This window comes from Chenopodium album, chromosome 2 (assembly GCF_948465745.1).
Source record: "Chenopodium album chromosome 2, dcCheAlbu1.1, whole genome shotgun sequence".
Classification (NCBI taxonomy): Eukaryota; Viridiplantae; Streptophyta; class Magnoliopsida; order Caryophyllales; family Amaranthaceae; genus Chenopodium; species Chenopodium album.
In genome coordinates this window covers 84,966,942-84,988,524 of record NC_137835.1, presented here as the reverse complement: position 1 = coordinate 84,988,524, position 21,583 = coordinate 84,966,942, and the positions used below count along the sequence as shown (strand labels likewise).

The 21,583-nt window shown below is 33.8% G+C and overlaps 2 protein-coding genes across 2 annotated transcripts; one reads left to right on the top strand and one right to left on the bottom strand.

The window, feature by feature from the left end:
- The first annotated feature begins 1,938 nt into the window (after positions 1–1,938).
- On the top strand, positions 1,939–5,511 carry LOC145604801 (uncharacterized). The gene is made up of 3 exons (XM_081660760.1): positions 1,939–2,179; positions 2,552–2,994; positions 3,857–5,511. The coding sequence occupies exons 1-3, from the start codon at positions 2,078–2,080 to the stop codon at positions 5,124–5,126; spliced, it is 1,815 nt and encodes a 604-aa protein (XP_081516886.1). The 5' UTR covers positions 1,939–2,077; the 3' UTR covers positions 5,127–5,511.
- Positions 5,512–12,624: 7,113 nt separating this feature from the next.
- Positions 12,625–20,645, bottom strand: LOC145591570 (BRCT domain-containing protein At4g02110-like). Its single transcript, XM_081648072.1, has 10 exons — positions 20,474–20,645; positions 20,291–20,380; positions 19,388–19,492; positions 18,971–19,072; positions 18,745–18,829; positions 17,711–17,780; positions 17,529–17,576; positions 13,949–17,311; positions 13,608–13,824; positions 12,625–13,388 (listed from the first exon to the last, which is right to left on the bottom strand). Exons 1-10 carry the CDS (start codon positions 20,546–20,548, stop codon positions 12,885–12,887), a joined length of 4,659 nt encoding a protein of 1,552 aa, XP_081504198.1. The 5' UTR covers positions 20,549–20,645; the 3' UTR covers positions 12,625–12,884.
- Between the last annotated feature and the right edge of the window lie 938 nt (positions 20,646–21,583).

Below are 21,583 nucleotides of genomic sequence, written 5' to 3'. Positions count from 1 at the left end.
ATTCAATACTTATATATAGCCCTAAGGGCTATGTATAGCATTACCCCTTTAATTAATTATTGGAGAATGATAGGCAGAATCGCCTAACTAAAATAAATAAAATTATTGAGTATTGACTAAACATTAATAAGTAAGATCCATTGACAATTTGACATGTCATATTGATATAAATTTTAAATTAATGACAGTACCATTTTAAGAGATATACGAAATACTCATTTCATATTATACGAGCATCTTTAATGTTGCGTATATTATAACAATTAATACGGAGTAAGAAGTATTGTACTGTTGTACTTTTCTCTAATTCTACTCATTTGCTAGTAATTTTTTGTAAAAAAATTTGACCTTATTTTTTGCTAGATTGTCAAAGATGAGCAAAAGAGATTATGAAAAATTAATATAACTATGAACTATTAAAAAAAAAATATATGCATATGAATATTAATTGGAAGAATTTAATAAAATTTCACTTAAAATGTTGAGTACAGTATACATTTAGTGCTTGTTTGATTTTCTCAAAAAAAAAAAAAAAAAAAAAAAAAAAGTGTTTGTTTGATTTAACCTGGGAAATAAATTCCCAAATGAAATCATATACCATGGGAAGTTATTTCCCTTGCTAATTGCTTACCAATTTTGCAAAAGTGTTTGGTTGACATTATGAGAATTAATATTTCCTTTCCTACGAAATAACTTCTTAAGACATTGTAGGGATTAAGGGCCTGTTCTGTTCCGTTGAAATTCAGTTCAGTTCAGTTCAGTTCAGTTCAGTTCAGTTCAGTTCAGCTCAGTTCAGTTCAGTTCAGTTCAGTTCAGTTCAGTTCAGTTCAGTTCAGTTCAGCTCAGCTCCTAATTTCCTTCTCTTATAAAATATTCAGTTCAGCTCAGCTCCTAATTTCCTTCTCTTATAAAATATTCAGTTCAGTTCAGTTCAGTTCAGTTCAGTTCAGTTCAGTTCAGTTCAGCTGAGTTCAGTTCAGTTCAGTTCAGTTCAGTTCAGTTCAGCTGAGTTCAGTCAATCGGAACAGGCCCTAACTCACCTAAGGGGGACTTGGAGCCTGTTCTTTTTAGCTTAATTTCTGCTTAATTCATTTTAGTTTACTTCATCTCTAATCAATTCAGTTAAATTCCTAATTTATTTAAAAACAATTCAGTTCAGTTCAACTTAGTTTAGTAAATCAGAACAGGCCTTTGGTGAGTTTTTTTTTTTTTTTTTTTAATATTACGTGGGAATTTACATTTCCCTTAAAAATTCATTTCCTACAAAATTTCTAACAAAACACAACATATTTTAGATATTGCCAAGAACTTTCTATTTACAAGGGAAATATTTTCCAACTAAACAAGCACTAAAGCTAAAATTGATTTACTATGTATCTTAAATTAAAGATTCAAATCAAACTAATATGGCGTCAAAAAAATTGAATAATACGAGTACTAGTAATTAAATGGGCAAAATAAAAGTAGTACGTAGAACTATTAATTTTTTTAAAATAAAGGTAGTAAAAATGACTTCAAATTGTCAGACAAATTTACTACTCCTGCTTGCTTACAATTACACCACACATAAGCCATCACCATCTTTTTAAATTTATTTAATTTCATTAAAATTAATCAAAATTAAATAAAAAAAAATGACTTAGCTTAGCCTAGAGAGAGAAAGCAGAAAGTCTAGTGAGAGAAAGTAGAGAGAGAATCTGAGGGTGCCAGCGATGAAATTGAAGGATCAAAGCTTTCTCTTCTGAGAGTCAAAGCTGGCAAGTTTTTATGTCTAATTATTAAGGGAGTGTGTGTTTTTTTCTAGAGAGAGAAAATTATTTTCATTTTTCATTTAATTTTTTTTTTACTTTTAAAAAAAAAAAATGAAAATCTATCCATTTCAAATCCCACCCTCATATCTTTTCTCTCTCATATATAATCCCTCTCCCCTCTTCTCCCATTCTCCTCCTTGAGGGAAATGAGCTCTTTTTAGAGAGAGAAACAGAGTGAGAACAATTCACAGAGTTAGAGAGAGAAAGTAAGAAGTTTTATTTATTTTTTTAGAAAAAAATAAATTAAAAAAAAAAAAAAAACTAAAATGGTGGATCAACCATTTACAACCATGTCTTCTACTTCTTCATCTTCTCCTTCTCATCTTCCTTCTACAGATAAGAAGCATTGGTGGCTTAGCACCAAAAAGGTATTTTTTTCATTCAATCTTTAATTTCATTTCATTTTTTTCAATTTTTTCTTCTTGGGTAATGCTAATTTTGCCTAAATCATAATGGGTATAAATCAAAATCCAAAATTTCCCATATCAATAAGTCAAAGATTAAACTTTATCTCTAATTTGATCTCTAATTTATCTTGAAACTCATTTCAATCAAATGGGTGACTCTAAATTTCTTTTAATTCAAATGGGTATTATTAAAAGATTGAAACTTTTTAATGCATTCACACACATTTGATCTCCAATCACCTTGATTTTAATCAGTTTTAGTCAATAAAAATCAAAACTTTAATGTCAAAATTAAATGGGGTTATAACATTTAATTGATTCACATTATTTCAGGTTGTAGACAAATATGTACGAGAAGCTCGAACAATGATCTCAACTCGGGATCAAAACGAGATAAACTCAGCTTTGAGTCTACTCGAATCAGCCCTTTCTCTATCTCCAAAATTTGAACAAGCACTCGAACTTAAAGCCCGATGTCTTCTTTACCTAAGACGAAACAAGGAAGTAGCAGACATGTTACAAGACTACATTCCAAGTTACAAAATCAGTGTTTACTCCGATGATTCTTCCGGTTCATCCTCGGATAACTCGAACTCGTCTTCTCAGACTTTGTCGAGAGAACGAGTCAAATTGTTGGGATCATCTAAGTCAGAGTCTAATTTATCATCTTCAGGTTGTGATTACCCAACTTCATTCAAATGTTTCTCTGTTTCTGATCTTAAGAAGAAGGTTCTCTCTGGTTTTTATAAGAACTGTGATAAAGAAGGGCAATGGAGGTAATTTTTTCATAAACCCATTAATTAATTCTTACTAATGTTCATTATAATCGTCTAATTAAGTCAAAGTTCATAACTTTAATTCATTATTTTGGGTTTTAAGCAATAAAACCCATTAATTAATTAGTTCAAAGTTCAAAACTTTGGTTAATTTGGGTTAAAATAATAATTAATTTTTCTCATAAATCGAAAGGAAACATGATCTTGTGCATTACGCTAGGATTAGTAGCATTATGCCCTCCACCGCCACTCTGTTTTTCATGCTCTTCGATCCCCTAAACCAACAAACCCACTTTTTTCTTTCTTTCACATGGGTTAGTTTGGAGTTTAATGGAGTTAGTCCGAGTTGACTCAGTTTTTCTTGATTATTGGGCAAATTTTACTCATTTTCCTAAAATGTAATGAAATGGGCAATTTGAGGTACTAAATGAAAAGAAAGATTATTCCTTTTTTTAGAGTGATTTTGATAAGCAGGGGTATTTTGGTAAATTTGTCGAGTTGGTCCGAGTTGACTCACTATTGCTTATGATCCCTTATTCATTGAATGTGTTTCCTACCTTAGGACAGTTGTATTGGTATTAATTATTATCACTAATAAATTGGTAATAGAAGTTTGTTTTATGTCAAACCGGTACTAATAATTGTTGGGGTTGAATTTATTTTGGAATTTTAGTCAAACAATTAAAATTTATAATGAGTAAAAGTAAATTCAAGACAAAAAAATTTATTGCAAGTCAAAACAATACAAATTGGTCTTGTTAATTTTTGTCAATTTTTATTGATTTTCTTGTGTAATTTTGGTCAATTTATTCTAAGTTGGAACAATTTGACTTAATTTTGTTCTGTTGGTGATCATTTTCAGGTACTCAGTTCTTGGTCAAGCATGTTGCCACCTTGGGCTAATGGAGGACGCCTTGGTCCTCCTCCAACACGGCAAGCGCCTCGCCTCGGCTGCGTTCCGACGCGAGAGCATTTGCTGGTCCGATGACAGCTTTGCATTCACCATTTCCACCACCTCTGACTCAATTTCAGAGTCTTCAACTCAACATCAGCCTCTTACAGAGACTGAGTCAATATCCCACCTCATTGCCCACATTAAGCTTCTCCTCCGGCGTCGTGCAGCCGCGCTTGCGGCTTTAGACGCTGGTCTCTTCACCGAGTCCATCAGACACTTCTCGAAGATTCTAGAGGGCCGTCGCCCGGCCCCTCAAGCGTTTCTTGCGGAATGTTACCTTCACCGGTCGTCTGCCTATAAGGCTGCCGGTCGGACAGCTGAGAGTATAGCTGACCTGAATCGTACCCTTGCATTGGACCCAACCTCGACCGTGGCACTTCACGCTCGAGCGGGTTTGTTTGAGTTCATTGGGTGTATTACAGACTCAGTTCATGATCTTGAGCATGTGAAATTGATCTATAATTCTATTTTAAGGGACCGGAAACCACCCGGTCCGGTTTGGAAGCCGAGGGCGGTTCCATATAGAGAGATTCCGGGCCGGCTTTGTGCTTTGGGCTCGAAAATTCAGCAATTAAAGCAAAGAATTGCAATGGGGGAGACTGGTAATGTGGACTATTTTAAGTTAATTGGTTTAAGGAGAGGTTGTTCGAGGTCGGAATTGGACCGGGCTCATTTACTTTTGGTTTTAAGGCATAAACCGGAGAAATCGATGAGTTTTTTAGACCGGTGCGAGCTAGCGGATGAAAGGGATTTCGACTCGGTCAAGGACCGGGCAAGGATGTCTGCGGTGTTGCTTTTCCGACTTGTCCAAAAGGCGTACTCGAATGTGCTGTCTACAATTGTCGAGGAGGAGGCAACGGAGGCCGAAAGGAAGAAAACAGCATTGGCCCTACAACAGGCTCAAGCCCAAGCTCAGGCCCAGCAAGCTATCGAGGCACGGAAACAAATGCCGGTAGATGATGGGCCTGAGATTGGCCTTGGGGCCGGGTACGAGTACGAGCCAGAGGTTGATGTGGATCAACCCGATGACAGGCACGACCCGAGTTGTGGTGGCAAAGTAGGGTCATTTGCTTACCAAGGAGTGTTTTGTAGGGACTTAGCAACTGTTGGGAGTTTGCTCTCTCAAGTTGGTTTTAACCGCCCTATTACACTCAAGTATGAGGCATTGAGTTGCTAAGGAAGGTTTACTACTTGCTAGTGTAATTACCAAAGTTTAGAGGGTGAAAAAAATTGATATTGTTGGGGGGTAATTTTCGAGTTTTCGAAATCGAGGGGGGTGAAATTGGAAGAAAGGAAAATAAATTTTGGGGGTACTTGTTAAATTAAGATAATGGCAGGGGGAATGTGATTAATTTTGGGGTTAAAATTCCATGTACAGAGGAAAAAAAAAAAAGGGAATGTGAAGGTGAAAAAAAAAAATGAAGAAAAAAGAAGGATTAAATGGGGTGCCAGAAAATTTTGCTACTTGAATCTTTTAGATGTACAGACTTTTTATGCTTAAAATTCAATTTATGTGCAATTTAGTAGTACTATTATCATTGAATCAAACTATATTACTAGTACATTTTTTCATAATTTCGAGCTTTCAATATTTTTTTACTTCAATTTTACATTTATGCCTCATTTTCGCCATTGACTCGTGTAGGGTTATAATTTTATTTTACATTATCAACTATGAGTACGAAATTGATGAACTTTTTTTTTTTTTTTTTTGTACGCGTATTTGAATTATTTCGAATTACAACGGGTGACATTCAAAATGAGGTTGAATTAGTTAATGGGTTTAATTACATACACTTAAGACACAATTAATGCACAACTGAATTGTGCTAAAATCGGTTTTCATTGACCATATAATAAAAACAATTCATGTGCCCAAAAAACATGGGGAAATTTAATGAAATTTGGTAAAAAGGGGGTTTGGTACGGTGATTTTAGTTGGGAAAAGAAGATGACATGATTTATGAAAACCCCCCCTTTTTTTTTTCTTTGTCATTCATGACATTTCTTCTTGTTGTACCTATTTTTATTAATTAATGTTCTCAATTTTACCTACACCCAAAAAAATAAACAAAAAAATTACCAAAACTTTGCTCATGAATTTCTGACCAAAAGTCCTGTCAATCCACTAGATTTCATTTAATTCAGCCATTTATTTATTTATTTATTTTTAATTTTTGGGTGGAAACTAATAGTAATAGGGCAGCTTTGGATTCTTCTTCTAAGAACTTTTATTGCTACTAGATTTTTTGTAAGAATTTGAAAATTGGCGGTTAACTAAGGTTGGAAATATTTTTGATAAATAATTAATATTCTGAATTTTTTTGGTTTAGGAGCTTAATATATATATTTATAGTATAGTTGTGTAAACTAAAAATAGTTGTGTAAAATAATTGGTAAAATGGTAGAGAAGGTCACTATATTTGATACCTTTCCTGAAAAAGAAAGGTGGTGGAATTGAAGTAGGTTTGGCTGGCCTGATAGCAACAAAGGATGGGTCTAATCACTTTTATAATTGCAGCTCATTTGAGCTGTGGGATTTGCACACCCTCAATTCTTGAGTGTGATACTTTCTTTTAATTTAATTATTTGCTTCCTTTTTCTTTTTATTAATTTGATTATATATATTCCGATTTCTGATCCCAAATTACTTATAAATACAATTTTATACGGAGTAACTGATACTCCGTATGGATTATGTCATAATGTATGTATATATAAGTAATTTGACAACCCGATGAGACTAACATGCATGATAATCTTCCAACAAGGCGATGACTTACATGTATAGACTATTGCTATGTAGTATGTACAGCGAGCCTCGAGCAATATTGTACATAAACTATAATACGAAGTATTTCAATATTCAAGATAGTGTATTAAAACATACGTACTCTGTATATTAAACAAAAATATAAAGAGTTATGAGCAAAATGTCCAATTGTAAGTTACTTGGTATAATACTCCAACATAAGTACTTTAAGCTATAAGCTTGTAAATCAAAAGGAATTCATCACTTTTTATGTGAATGGGAATATATGTCACACATCGTTAAAAAATACGGAATACTATAACAGAATAGCAAATTTATATAAATTTAGCGTAAAATAATCATTAAGATACTTGTATATGAAATAATCCTACTCTTCACCAATTTTTTTATTTTTTTTTATTTTTTTAATAAGAATATAGATACATCATAATCGTAAATTACTCCTAGAGGATTGGAAGATTGATATTGAAAAAAAAGATGATCCAAAATAATGTGCAATGGATAGAAGTCACAGGTGTTGTATGTACAGGATAATATGGGAACCCAATAAGGCTAAGGTTGTAGTTATCAAATTGAGTGTGCACTTTGTTAACTGTGCAACCTCATTTGGACCATTTTGCTCTTATTATTCACCCTTTCATTGGATTCCTTTTTTTTTTTTTTTTTTTTTTTTTTTTTTTTTTTTAATTTAAATTTTATTCAAAGTATTAACTTATTTTGATTTTAAATTTTATGAATTTATAGTGAAACTCAATGCATGAAGTAGCTGGAGATAGTAAGTGCTAGTAATATTATTTTGCAAAATTCAAGAGAGTATGAGTATGATCGAGATGGGGAGTTAGTAGTTTTTGATCATTATGGTTTTTGTGGGTGGTCCAAGCTAGATTCTCACAAGTTTTGAGTGACTTGATAAATAATGCCCCATCTCATGAAAAATATCCAAAATCTAGAGTATATTATGTACTTTTTAGATTTTATTAATGAGGCTTACAAATTTTCAACTATATTTAAATTTTCAACTATATAAATTTACAATCAAGTTGTATACATATATGCTTAAACAACTAAGGAATTAATCTGATAATTAATATTATTTTCAAATCTCAAAATCATAAACAAACTGAAAACCAGTGATATTACAAAAAATGATTTGTATACGAGCACTAATTTATAGTGTCTAAAAATAATCTGCATTGATTATGATAGTTCGATTCATTTTAATGTGTGTACGATGCAATATATGAATGTAAAAGAAATCCCTAAATTCATACACATATGTTAAAAGTAGAAATAGCTACATGAAAATGAAATTAGATAATCTAAAATGAAATCATATACTTGTATAGAACTTATGTTTTGGCCATTTTTTATCTAAATAGGAGCATTTCAATTCATAGGTATGTTTAGTTGAGCATGAACAGTCTACTTTTAATTGAAGGAAAACTAGCTAGCTAGCAAAAGGGTGCTTGAAAGGAAAGGCTGCCAATCTTTTTAGACCTCCTGAAAATATAAATAAACAAACAAACAAATAAATAAAACTTTAGATACCCTCCAAAAAAAAAATAAAAAAATGGTCCGATTAACTTGAAGATATTAAAGGCAACATTTTAATGATATGCACATCCTTCAACACACCCCAAATCCAATGTATCAACATATAATAACAATTTTTTAAAAAAACAAAACCATTGTTTATCACTTCCATATTAATTAAAGTTTGATTACTCTTTTTTTCCCTCAAGTTTAGGAAGTTTTCTTTCCTTACAAGTGATTTAAACTTTAATTTGCACTTGCTCTTTTTACAACTAAGGTAACCCCTATCACAAGTCAAGATATTACTTTTATTTTCTTTCTTTCTCAAAGTATATGAACCATGTGTTGGTTTTGCAATAAATGTTTTCTTTAGAGATTTTATCCGCATTTGACAAAATAAAGATAAAAGGAAAAAGGTAGAGGAAAAAAAAAAATCTCAATTATACATTGTTAATTATATAGTATATGCAATATTTTGAATAATTTTGTTATATATATATATGTCCTAATTCTTCTAGTATTAGATACAAGTATAACTATAAGATTGATATCAACCTTATCTAGTTATCTAAGATTCACCTATAACGAGCATTTTTTTTTAATAGCAAAAATATTTCATTAATTAAAAGTCATACGACATCTACAATAGAGATTCGATGTTAACAAATACATAAGATATTGAATCAAATAGAATTTTCCTTCATAAAACTACGATCGTCGATTAGATCTTGCAATGTGGAGCATCTCCCCATAACGAGCATTTAAGAGCTCAAACATGGTTAAAATTAGTAAAATCGTGACATCATATCATATCTCATGCACTAATTAAATTAATTAAGGATATATTGTTCCCAAGGTTGAGGCTAGATCTACCTTTTTAAATTGGCTCCACATGGGTCATGAATGTTGTTGAATTAGCAAATGGTTTAGCTAGGAATTCAAGGCTAATGGTGGAGAAAAAGTGGAAAATCCTCACAAAAAAATAATACTTTAGGTTTCTCATCTTACATAGTCTCTCCAATAGCTAATAGTAGGTGTATTATTTTATTTTTGGACCTATGTTATAATGTATGATAAAAAAAAAATATACTAGCTTGTACAAGTATTTGAAGTGCATTAAAGTATGAACCATAGCAAGTTATATATCTTATAGAAATCCCCAATTGTTGTTCTGACCATACTCTGTCTTCTAGTATTGTGTTCTCATAGGTCATTGAACAATATTTTGTCACATATCATAAAAAAAAAAAAAAAAAAAAAAAAAAAAAAAAAAAAAAAAAAAGTAAGTTCCCCCCCCCCCCCCTAGTATTTAAATTTGTTTTTAAAGTCATTATTTCCTTGTTTTATCTTGTGGTGAAAGTAAAGGAAGGTTTGCCCCTTGCAGAGGTTTAATTTTTAAAATAATTATTTTATACATTAAATCTCATCTAAAATATTTTTATTTACATATATAATATTAAAAAATTATTAGTCAGAGGGCTTTGTAGCATTCTCTCAAACTTTAAGCCACACAAAATAAATAAAATGTACACTTATAGTCAAGTTTAGAGTTTCAACTTTGCAATGAGAATAAATGTAATGCCCTAATATTTTATAAATATTAATAGTCAAATAGGGAGTTAAATATGAGGATATGGTACAGTATATTGAGTTGGAAGTTGGAATATTTCAAGAATATAATTATTCTAACTTATATTAATAAACTCAAAGTAATATTTTATCTTAAAAAATGATATGAGATGATCTTTATGGTTTTATCAATGAGATATTTGATTACTTCAACTAGTATAAACGGTCTAATTATTCTTCAATATTCCTTAAGATAAGCAAGAACAATTAGTGGACAACAATTAAGAGCTACTATTATAAGAAAAATATATTAATTTCTTTGTTTATGTCAATTTGCATGGTTATATTGTACCAATTTGCATTGTATTTCATTAATTAAATCATTAATTTTCGAAGTCATTGTATCCCAAACTACCAAGTTTTGATAGCAATCAACAACATTCGTTGCTCATTGTCTTGTAATTTTTGTAACCTGTTAGTTGGCACACGTAGTATAAATGAAATACAAAGTCTCCATTATTATAAGACAAATAAAAGTTCGACATAATAAAGTATTTCAATTCCACAAGGTAGCTCTTTAGGAGATAGGGATTCCCTTATCCAATACATTCTTCTGCTTTTAAGGGTCTTGCTTACTAATTCACGACAGATGATACCTATGCGAAATTTTTAACTACGTAGGGTTTTATTCTCTTACTTTGGAAAAATAATTCTAGTGCATGACAGATTATAATACCAATAGGCAATAAGACGGACCTTTTAAAGTTACTCTAAGGGTTGATATTAGGCAACAACTACAAGTGTATACGTTGTATAGCTATCCTAGGAGTTAAAAAGGAACAAGAAAATCATGTACTTGTACATAACGTTCTCACCATATATATAACTTATTGTATATGCGATATCAAAGAATTTAATCACTATATAATAAAATTAGAAAAACTTCAAATTTAGTTGCATCATAATAATCCACGTATGATCATACAGTAACACTGGTATACTAGCTAGCTACATTAAAAAAGCATTGTTAAATTAATCATTTAAACTCAAACTCATTTCAAGATCACCATTTATATTAAATTTCATAAAAAGAGGTACAATTTGTGTACCTCATTTCATTGATGAAGGGGTGAAAATACAATATCATCATAGATTCTTTGCACTAACCTATGTCACACACATCAAGATTTTGTAAGCTACTACATCACTACATTTATATTATTGGATATATATAGTAGTATGAATTACAGTATAAAGATAAAATTGGAAACTGAATTTTTGTCTCTAAGTAGTAGTACTAATATACTTCTGAAAAAATTAATATCAGAAGAAAAAAAAAATGGTGAAAAAAAAAAAATAAGAATGGGAGGAGGGCGGTAAGCACGTGATGTTTGAATGTTGGGAACATCGGAAAGAGGAAAGATGGTGGCCAGATATGAAATATGATGATGTCAGTCAATACCATGTGATGGAATCATTCATGTGCTCTTCTTCATTTTTTATTTTATTTTTAATTAAAATAAATTTATAAAAAAAAATTATTTTTGTAAAAGAAATTTATTAATTTTGGAAATTTTCTTCACGCATTTTCAAAGTCAGAAAAACTAACATCTGGGCATAGGGATGGTTAATGAGAAGTATGATTGGTTGAAAAAAGGTTGGAGTTTTCAGACTTACTGACATTCATTTTCTTGACGTTTTATGGTTTAGTTTGGGTTGGCTTGTTTTTTTATGATTTATGATTCTTACTCTTTTGTTTTGTTTTGTTGATTTGAAGTCCTTAGATTCTTATATTATTTGGAGTGGTTTATGAGATAGTGAAAGTTATGGGTGTTTAAGTTTTGGGACCTTAGGTCCATTCTTTCCTAGTCCAAATTTCGAAATTAATAGAACGAACTTCACTTGACTCTTGTTTCAAATACAAAGTATTATATATGAAAGTCGAATTTTATAGAAGTAGATTGATTATGTGTCTTGACATGAGAAGATTGACATGAAGTCAAGTTTAATTAATCTCCTAGTTTCAAGTTCAAATTCTAGTAGGATCGATGTATTTGATGGGGAGAAGATGGGCCAAAGGAAAGTAAGTAAACACTAAACAATACGGACGAATCTTCATCTTTAAGACTTTAACTAATGCCTATATGAAACCATACTTGCATATTTCAAGTGTTTGTTCTATAAAGACATTACAACCTCACTCATTTTTTTGCTCAATCGCTCTCTAGTGTAGTAAGATTTCTACCAAAAGAGCAGATAAGCAGAAATCGACAAAATTAAAATATAATCAAAGAAATAACATCTAAAGCTCCAATTATAGATATACTTACATATTATTTTTATTTTTATTTTTTTTGAAACAATATACTTGCATATTATTAAAAAAAGCTATCAAAAAAATTTATGTTACAAAAATTAAATTTTCATATCTTCTTAAGATGAAACCAATGCAACTTTATACAAACATGAAACATCGTAAAAGCCGAAGTTACTTTTGGACCTTGAAGGCATAAAAAGGCCGTGATTGGGTTGGCAACCCAGATCTGTAAAAAGCTTGTAATCTAAATGATTGGCCCAGACATAACCAAAATGCACAGCCTTTTAATATGCTAAAAGATGGGCCCATTTAACTGTTTATAATTCAAGGAATCTAAGGAACATAAATCAGAGATTTTTACTTGGTAAAATTATTTATACATCAAACTCTTTAATAAAGCAGCCAAAAAAACATATGCACCAAAATATAACGCTTTCTCTTATCTCAAGATTCATCATGCAAATAATATAAAGTAAAACATAATTATTAACACAAGCTTCTTATGAAAAATTTAGTCTAGATAAAATACAAAAGCACAATGATAATTGTACATTTGTACTACACATAACTTTTAACTTAGATTATGCTTTGAGACATTGATTACATGACTCTTAGTTCCTATAACATCTTCCTACAAAAATTTACAATACTAAGGAGATGTACATGAAGGTGAAATGGGCGAGATTTCAGCTGTGATACGCAGAATAATTTGCGTATGGCAGCTTCAAATAACATTTACGAAGTTATTCAGTACATTTGGGACAAAACCAGTCTTCTTCAGGGATACTCTCGAGAGGAGGATCACAACAATCAATGTGAGTTCCGATTCCACAGCCAGTGGAACCGCTCTCATCACCACAAACTAACATGACTTCCCCTCTATCAGTTGAGCCACAAACTTGACATGCGAGGTCATCAACCTGATCATCTGGTGGTGTAATATTATCGGCTACAACCTCTTCTGACAGGCTCAAGAGCTTTGAAAATGACTTAGCAGCCCACTCGTGGGTGTTATATTGAACATGCCTATCTAGAGTGTATCCAGGCTTGCAAACATACTCCACCAAGTAATCAGCCAAAACACAAGGAATTTGGTGTTTGAGAAACTCTTGTACCCATATATCAACACGGGGCATCCCAGGACTAACAATGGCAAAATCCACGCCTGATTCAAGAATACGGGTGTAAGGTGGAGAAGTAGCTAGGATAGTCCCATCTCCAGCCTTTATTACTCGCTTTAAGGTATCCTGTTGATACATTAACAGCATGAAAGCAATATCAAGCAACTGAACAAAAAGTCATTAGTAACTCTCCTCTCACTGTCCCAAATTCCTAAAATAGTAACTTAGTTAACATTGCCTAAAGAGTACAGCTATCTGTGGGTCCAAAGTTAGCTTTGGGAGAAAGGAAGAACTAAATCAAGAATTCTAGAAAGACAATGACGAAGAAAGGATGAAGAAAGATACCAAAGGTGGAGCGATGCATTCTCCGTATATCACAATTCGCATGCCATAGAAAGCACCATGACCAGTCTTCTCTCTTAGAAGGCGCCACTTTCTTGGAGCCTCGAAACTAATAGCACCATCTTCACTGAGGGCACTCTTGTGCCACTCATAAGGTTCCTCAGGCAAGAACTTTCCGGCTTGACTGCTCGCAATCAAGTAATCAGTCTTCAAAATCCAACTGTATTTGAGACAAATCACGACAGAAATTAACAAGCTAAAAAAGGCTTATAGCTATTAACAATCTTGAAAATAAATTACGTAGTACAAAAAATAGGGGAAAAAACAGAATATTTGAAATTCACCTCCCAGATGCTGCAGCAGCAAAGAACTTTTCTGTTCTACGGATTGGTTCTGGAACAACAAAATGTGAAGCCTGATATGACCATTGATGAGAATCTCGGCATACTTTTCCTCTGAGACGCTTGATGAGTTGTTGGAACTCTTTTCTCTGTAGTCTATGTCCACTAAGTATGAAACATGCTGCTTGTTTTTGAACCTTTTTCAACTCAATGTTCAAAGGATTTGAAATAGCTGTATCACTCTCATTGACTAGCATATTGGACTTACTGGTCACCTCCTCCTTTCCATTACTTGCATCTTCATCACCATCAAGAACTGACTTATTTCTGCTCTCCTCATTGACTTGCACCTCTGATTTGTTTAATACTAGTGTGCCACGCCTCTTTTTCCCAGGTAATTTACCAGCACGTTTTCCATCCTTGCTAGCTGCATCACTCTCATTGACTGTCAAATTGGGCTTACTGGTGAGCTTCTCAGTTCCATTACTTGTATCAACTTCATCATCAAGAACAAATTTATTTTTGTTCCCCTCATTGACTTGCACCTCAGATTTGTTTATAACTAAGGTGCCACGCCTCTTTTTCCCAACTAATTTACCAGCACGTTTCCCACCCTTAATTGCATCACTCTCATTGACTGTAGAATTGGACTTACTGGTCAGCTTTTCAGTGAATATTCCACCTTTATTTGTAACTTCTTCATCATCAAGATCTGGCTTATTCTTATTCTCCTCATTGACTTGCCCCTCATACTTGTTTAACAATAGAGTACCACCCTTCTTCTTCCCTGCTAATTTACCAGCACGTTTTACACCCTTACTAGTATCTAAATTAGTAGCGAGGATAGGTTCGTTTTCTTTGTCAACCTCCACAGAACTATCTAAGATACCAGGTGCACCAACCTGCTTCCCAGAGTATTGTCCACCATCAAGGACCGGCTCATTTTCCATTTCTGCTTCGGCAGGGGCATTTGACATTTTTAACTTCCCAGAGCGCTTTGAAACCTTGCTTGTGCCTTGGTCAGTACAAACACCAGTGTCATTTTTCTTTTTGATTTCCACATTGTCCAGTGTCATGTTGGAAGGAGCAGCCAGATCTGCAGGGCAATTTTTACTGCCATTTTGACCATCGTCACAATCAACAACAAGGTCATTTTCATTATTCACTTCAACAGGGCCCTTTGACCTGTTTGATAGTAAAGTTCCACGCCTACTCTTCACAGCTAACTTCCCTGACTGTTTACCACCCTTATTTTCATATTGATCATTACAATCAAGTTCATGTTCTCTTCCTACTTCAACACGATCATAAGAAATGGGTTCAATTTCTTTCCCCGCTTCAACAGGCCTCTTTGACTTATTCAACAACAGAGTACCACGTCTTTTTTTTGCAGCAACACTACCAACTTGTTCCTTCAGTTTTCCGGCTTCAGCCTCATATGCATCTTTAGCAGCTTCCTTTGCAGCAAGCAGAGACTTTTTCCTAGCTTTAACGGCCAATCCCTTCTGCGAAATCAAGTTTTTCTTCATATCAACAGTTTCAGCCACAGGCATTCCCTGCCCATCTGTTTGATGAAGCAGCATGCCAGATGCCTCTCCGGATTTTGATTTCACTAAAAGCGACTGTTCAGCTGCCAAAGGTTCATTATCCACATTCAATTCTGGTGGAGCTTCGGTTTCATCATCTAAAAGTGTAGCAAAATTATTGCTTTCAGTACCCAGGTGAGGCTTTGAACCCAAACCATTTGACTCTTCTACTGCAGGGGGCACAAAAACTTTATCAGCAGCAGGTGAAGCTGTAGGCGGCTTATTATTTTCCTGACCAGCTGAGTGTATGGCTGCATCGTCTCGAAAAGAGTCTTTGCTGGCAGAACTTCTCTGAACATCAGCACTTCTTCTACATACTTTAGATTTGGAACCCAAAGTCTTCCTAGCCACCATTTTCTTCTTTGATGGTTTTGGAATATCATTTTGATCAGTAGAGTTCAGCTCGAGATTACCAGACTTCTCAGCCTCCAAGTCATTGGTGCCAGGAGACGTATCAGTGACTTTCTGCAGAGTCTGGGGTTGCCCATTGTTGTTACCAACAACTGGTGAAGTAGAAACACTATTGGTAAAAGGGGTAGTTGGAGAATCTGTGTTCATAGGTTCACCGCCTTGCAGCATCTCGAAAGCCAAAGATCTAGAGGAAGTAACAGTCTTTGCTTTGAGTTTGGAAGATGAAACATTAGGGGATGACCTACCTACAGATGGTGTGGCGAATTCATCTCCTATTTGGCAGCCAGAATTAAGGGCACCGCTACTCCTTTTCTCATGAGGTTCTGATGCATCAACTCGTTTACTGGCTGAAGAAGTTAACTTCTGAGATTTGGGAGTAGAGTGAGAAGCACCATCTGAAGTCCTCTTTTGTGGGAGTAAAGCACCCGGACCGTTCTCATCAAATAAATTAGCCTTCTCTGCACTTGATGCTCTAAATTCGGAAGTAGCTTTTCCTTGGTCTGGCCCTATATTGGAGGTGCACACATCAGCAATCACCTTTTCAGCAAGAGGAATTTCCAATTTTCCATCTTGATTGCTCAACTTTCCCTGTGATTGCAAGGAGAGACTAGACTTTGCTGGTGATTTTCTTGATTTCAAAGAATTAAGCTTGCCAGCATCAGATTCATCATGTCTTTTGGAACTTGGTTCACCAAGGAAACCTGAAGCAACTTCTGCCTTGTCTATGTCCAGATTAAACGTAGGCATGTCTTCAATTATCTTTTTAGTTGATTTATCTTTCGATCTCCCACCCGACTTGCCAGACTTTACTGCAGTTTGCAAAGAAGCCCCAGACCTTGGAGTTTTTCTTGAGCTCAATGGAGCTTTTAATGATCCAATTGTATTCCCCGAGCCCTCTTCAACATGCAACGGAAGAGCAGATTTCTGTGGAGTCTTCCTTGAGTGTTTTAGACTATTAAAATTCTCAGCATCAAAATCACCAGCATTCTTTGGATTTTCAGAAGTTGAGGGATGGCCATTTCCAGTCTGATCAGACGGAGGAAACACAGCTCTTGGTTCATCAACATTATCAACTTTAGCTTCCATCAAAGACTGAGCTCTACGGTCCAGTACAGGCTGCTTACCCAATTTATTAACACTTGCAGACTTGAGAAAATCAGAGTTATCAGATTGCAGCAATTTTCCATCGTTATGAGAGAATCCTTGTTGTGTAGAAGGATCTGGCAAATTTCTTGCAATCACAAAATGACTATGAGCTTTCCCCATTTCATTTTGCATTATAGTAATCCCATCATTGTTTCTTCCAGATATATCTTCAACCTCGTCTTCAGAATCTTTAGCCTCAGCTTCCATGTCTAATTCATAGCCACTGAAGGAGAGAGATAACTAATGTTAGTAAACTAATGATTTAAAGAGAATGATAAGACAAGCAACCAAAGGAGAAACAAACAAGCAAATAAAATCAATTCAAGTTTATAAAAGAACAGAGCACTGACTTCTAAAACATACAGGTAAATACCATCACTTCAAAGCTTAAAGTTATCCAATATAAACCATCATTTAGCAAAAATTGGGGAATAGATTACCTTCTACTGCTATAAGGCTCCTCTGGAAGAATTTTCCAAGCCTCCAGGCTGCATAGCAAAGAAAATATTACAAAATAAGAAAGATTTGACAATTATTACCACAATAATATGATTTTGCAAACTAAGATACAGCATCTATGGACAATTCTAACCCAACTCTGAAGTACAAGAATTAGACATACCAATCTACCAACCACCGATGGTTGACAACTTTTGTAACGTTCATTTTCTTAGCCAGCTCATACTTCTCCCCTGTGAAGAGAGAAGATAATTTTGTCATATTGAGCTTGTTCAGCAAAGCAGACTCCGGAAATGAGTATATTAGCAAAAGGATTAAATAACTTTCTAATCAAGAGCTGAAAAGAAGATTCAAACTGTACACTGACTCCATTCTATATTCAGGTATGAGCTGAAACAAAGCAGCTGATGCTTACAATTATACATAATAGCTAAATAATGTAATGTCTTTTTGAATGTGGAACAATTTCAGTTGTCAAATGCTCAAAATTGAACAATCATGGACGTGCACCCTCAAAATCAGAAGTACCATTATGTGCTATCCTACCAGCAAAATACTCCATAATATATTAAAAATTTTAAAGGGAACACCAAAATTCTAGTGGCAATTTGGGTCAAAGATTTGGTTTCAAGTCAATTTAGGTTGTGCTAAGTAAATCAAAAACAGTGCAATATAATATTAGTACAATATATGATATATCATGTTGTTTGGCATTGGTTCAAGTTGAATTCAGGTTTCTGTGGTCAAGTTCATATCAGGTCGAATCAGGGAGGATTGCAAACCATAAGTACATTCCACACATGCATTGAACACAAAATTCTCAAGATGCACAGGTTTTTACACACAAGAGTATAAAGTAGCTCATAAAAAAGACAAGAAATGATGAACTGAAGACATTTTAATTCTATTGTTTGCTTCTCCTTTTTGGTGTATTTACATTTCCTAGTTAGGATGATTGGGATCTATTTTTCTTCAGAAGAATTTATTCTGCTAATACATTTAACAGAAGATCACATTTGATGAACAAGCATCTTGCTAGTTAAATTCAAAAGAAGGAATCAGCATCATGATACAAACAACTTCAGTTACAAAATAACAACATGCATAATAGAAGGTACAAGCTTTATCCATTAGAATTGACTCCATGGACTAGAACACGAGAGGGAGGGAAAAGATACTGAAAATGCAATTACGAACCTTCAAACTTGTAGCATATAAGATGAGTAACTGTGCTGACCACTAATGGTTTAGAAATCTGTGCTCCCATTAATTGCACCATCATCTAAGAAGAATTTCAAAGAAATATATTACATACAGCCACACGGTTACAATCTATGATCATCCATGACATAACAAACAAGTAACCATAAAATGAACAGCTAAAGCAACGGAGCAAGGGACACTTAATGATATGTACAAATACCTTCATGTCTTCCCTATCCATCCCTTGGTATCCAGTCAAACAGATGATAAGCTTGTTAGCACCAGGAATTCCATTCAGATCCTTCAGTGGCCTATACATGATCTGTGAGTAAACATGAAGCCGACTTAATGAGGCTTTAAAAGATAAAATAGGCACATTGAGTGAATTAAAGAGCAAGTTAGAGCTAGGTCAAAGACAGATCAAATGCATAAAACTAGAGCAAAAAAAAAAAAAAGAAAACCATTAAGACACGGGAGATAATCAAATCATAGCATTATAGCAAGCTAAGTGATAAGTACTAAGTAGTGATTCACATGGTCACAGCATTGTGTTAAACCTGTTCATACTGTAGAGAGCAACTTATGGGTCACTTGGAACAGAAAAAGAGAGCGAACATGAAAGAGGGAATAAACTTACATTACCAATGCCAATCGGTTCTCCATATCGTAAACTGTCCTTAAGCCATATAATTGTTACAAGCGTCTTCTTGTCCCTTCTAGCAGTAACACAAATAGGATCATCCTACATAAAATAGGCAAGGGAAACAATTACACATCACACACACAGATTATCCTACATAGAATGGGAAAATGAAACAATTACACTTCACAGTTCACACACACACACACAATTAGCAATTACGAGTAACACTAACAATCACCCTCTCATAAGCTAATTAAACCTTATTATTTTACAGAAATAAATGCAGTAAAATCTAGAAACTTGACATTATTTAGCAGAAAAGCCGAAAAAAAGCAGTCTAATATTGTTTCATTTTACACAGTACCAACAATAAACTCATACTATACACTTCTAAGTCACTAAACCCAACAAAATCATGTGTTGTCTAAGCTTAGACAATGGTGATAAACACCAGTACATGTCCAATTGTAAAAATCAGTCGTTAAAAAAACCGAATTTTAGTAAACCTAAGTATCATACGGAGTATAAGTGTTTTATTGAAAAAAAAACATTTCAAACCCTCAAAGTTACACCTTGTCCCTTTACCTTAATTGACATCAATATCTTTATAAATTCCACTCCCTCCGTCCAAAAATTTTACTCGTATTCCTACTTTAACGGCGATTATCTCACAAAAATGTCTTAAGCACAAACAACATTTAGAAACGGAGAGAATACTTTAATTGAATTGCTCAGATATCAAAATAGAGTTTTTCAATCAAGCAAATTTACACTTTGCTTCATCTTCATTTCTCCTTAATTTTATCATAATTAATCTAAATTCCATGCTCAATTACAAACATAAACAAATAAAAAATGCAAAAAAATGAAATTAAAAATCAAGGAGAGAGAGTATACAAAGGCGAGATTGTGGACGACGACGTGAGTACAATCAGGACTATAATCATCATAAATTACTCCTCCTTCACTCAAAATCCTGGATTTATACTGTTTCCAGAAAAACAAAAATCAAATTAATCTCCAAAAAAAACACAAAATTAAAGCAAAATTGAAATAGTTAGAAAGAGAAAATTGATAAACCTCGAGGATTTGTTGAGGAGTGAATCCAGCAAGGAAGAAGCGGATTCCGAAGAAGATAGATGAACCGTACATCATTTTTACAGAGTTTTTCTGAGAGTTTGAAAATGGCGGAATTTTGGAGAGAGAGTGAAGAAGAGGAGAGAGAAAATGAAGAGAAGAAGAAAATAGTGTAGTGTTGGAGAAGCTTTGGGGTTTTTTTTTGTTTTTTTTTTAAAAAAATTTTGGGTTAGTGGCGGGAGAATTAAAAAAAAGGCAAATTTTATGAGTTTAACACGTGGATTGTTCTGGAACTCTAGTGTTGTTTTATTGGGCCGATGTTTGGGTTTATTAATTTGGGCCTCCATAAGTTAGTTTTACAAGCCTTTTTTTAATCCCCTCACTTGATATTAATAGGATGTGTTCCCAAGACTTTTATAATGACCAGGACGGTCAACGCGCGTGGAGTGCTTTATCCTTTCTTGATGTTTTTATTGGGTTGTGTTTAAACTCTCCACGGTTTTTAGATAAAATAGTTTGATAAATTAATGAAATGTGTATACTGGGCTGTATTTAAACTTTTCGATTTTCCTGTAAAACAACCCTTAGTGTGAAATAAGATGAATATACGGAGTACCAAATTCTGGAAATTCATTTCTCATTGGTATAAGTTAATCTTGTTCTCTTAGAGCAATCCGTAAGTGCCATCAGTTTATCGTGACCTTTGATTCGTACTAGCTCCCAAGTCAATTTTTATTTATACCCTCGTTGTCAAGCTCGTTGCAATGACTTTGGCAAGCACTCCACACAATAGATCGATGTTTGAGAAGATTTGTTATCCATATTCACTACAATGAAGTGCATCACAAAAGATTTGTTATCCATATTCGTCTCAATGAAGAGTATTGAACTCATTTCACAATCCATCACAAACAGGAGCGCGACAGAAATTGCACATTATGTAGCGTGGCCGGATCTTGATTCTTGTTTGGGACACATTTTTCCCTTAAAAAAACACAATACGACACAAAAGGATATCCAATCGTAAATCCTAATCTGTAACTCATGAGCTTGGCATGAGCCACGATGCACAGCCATATTTAGGTGGTTAGGTGAGGTGAAGAAGCCACCCCG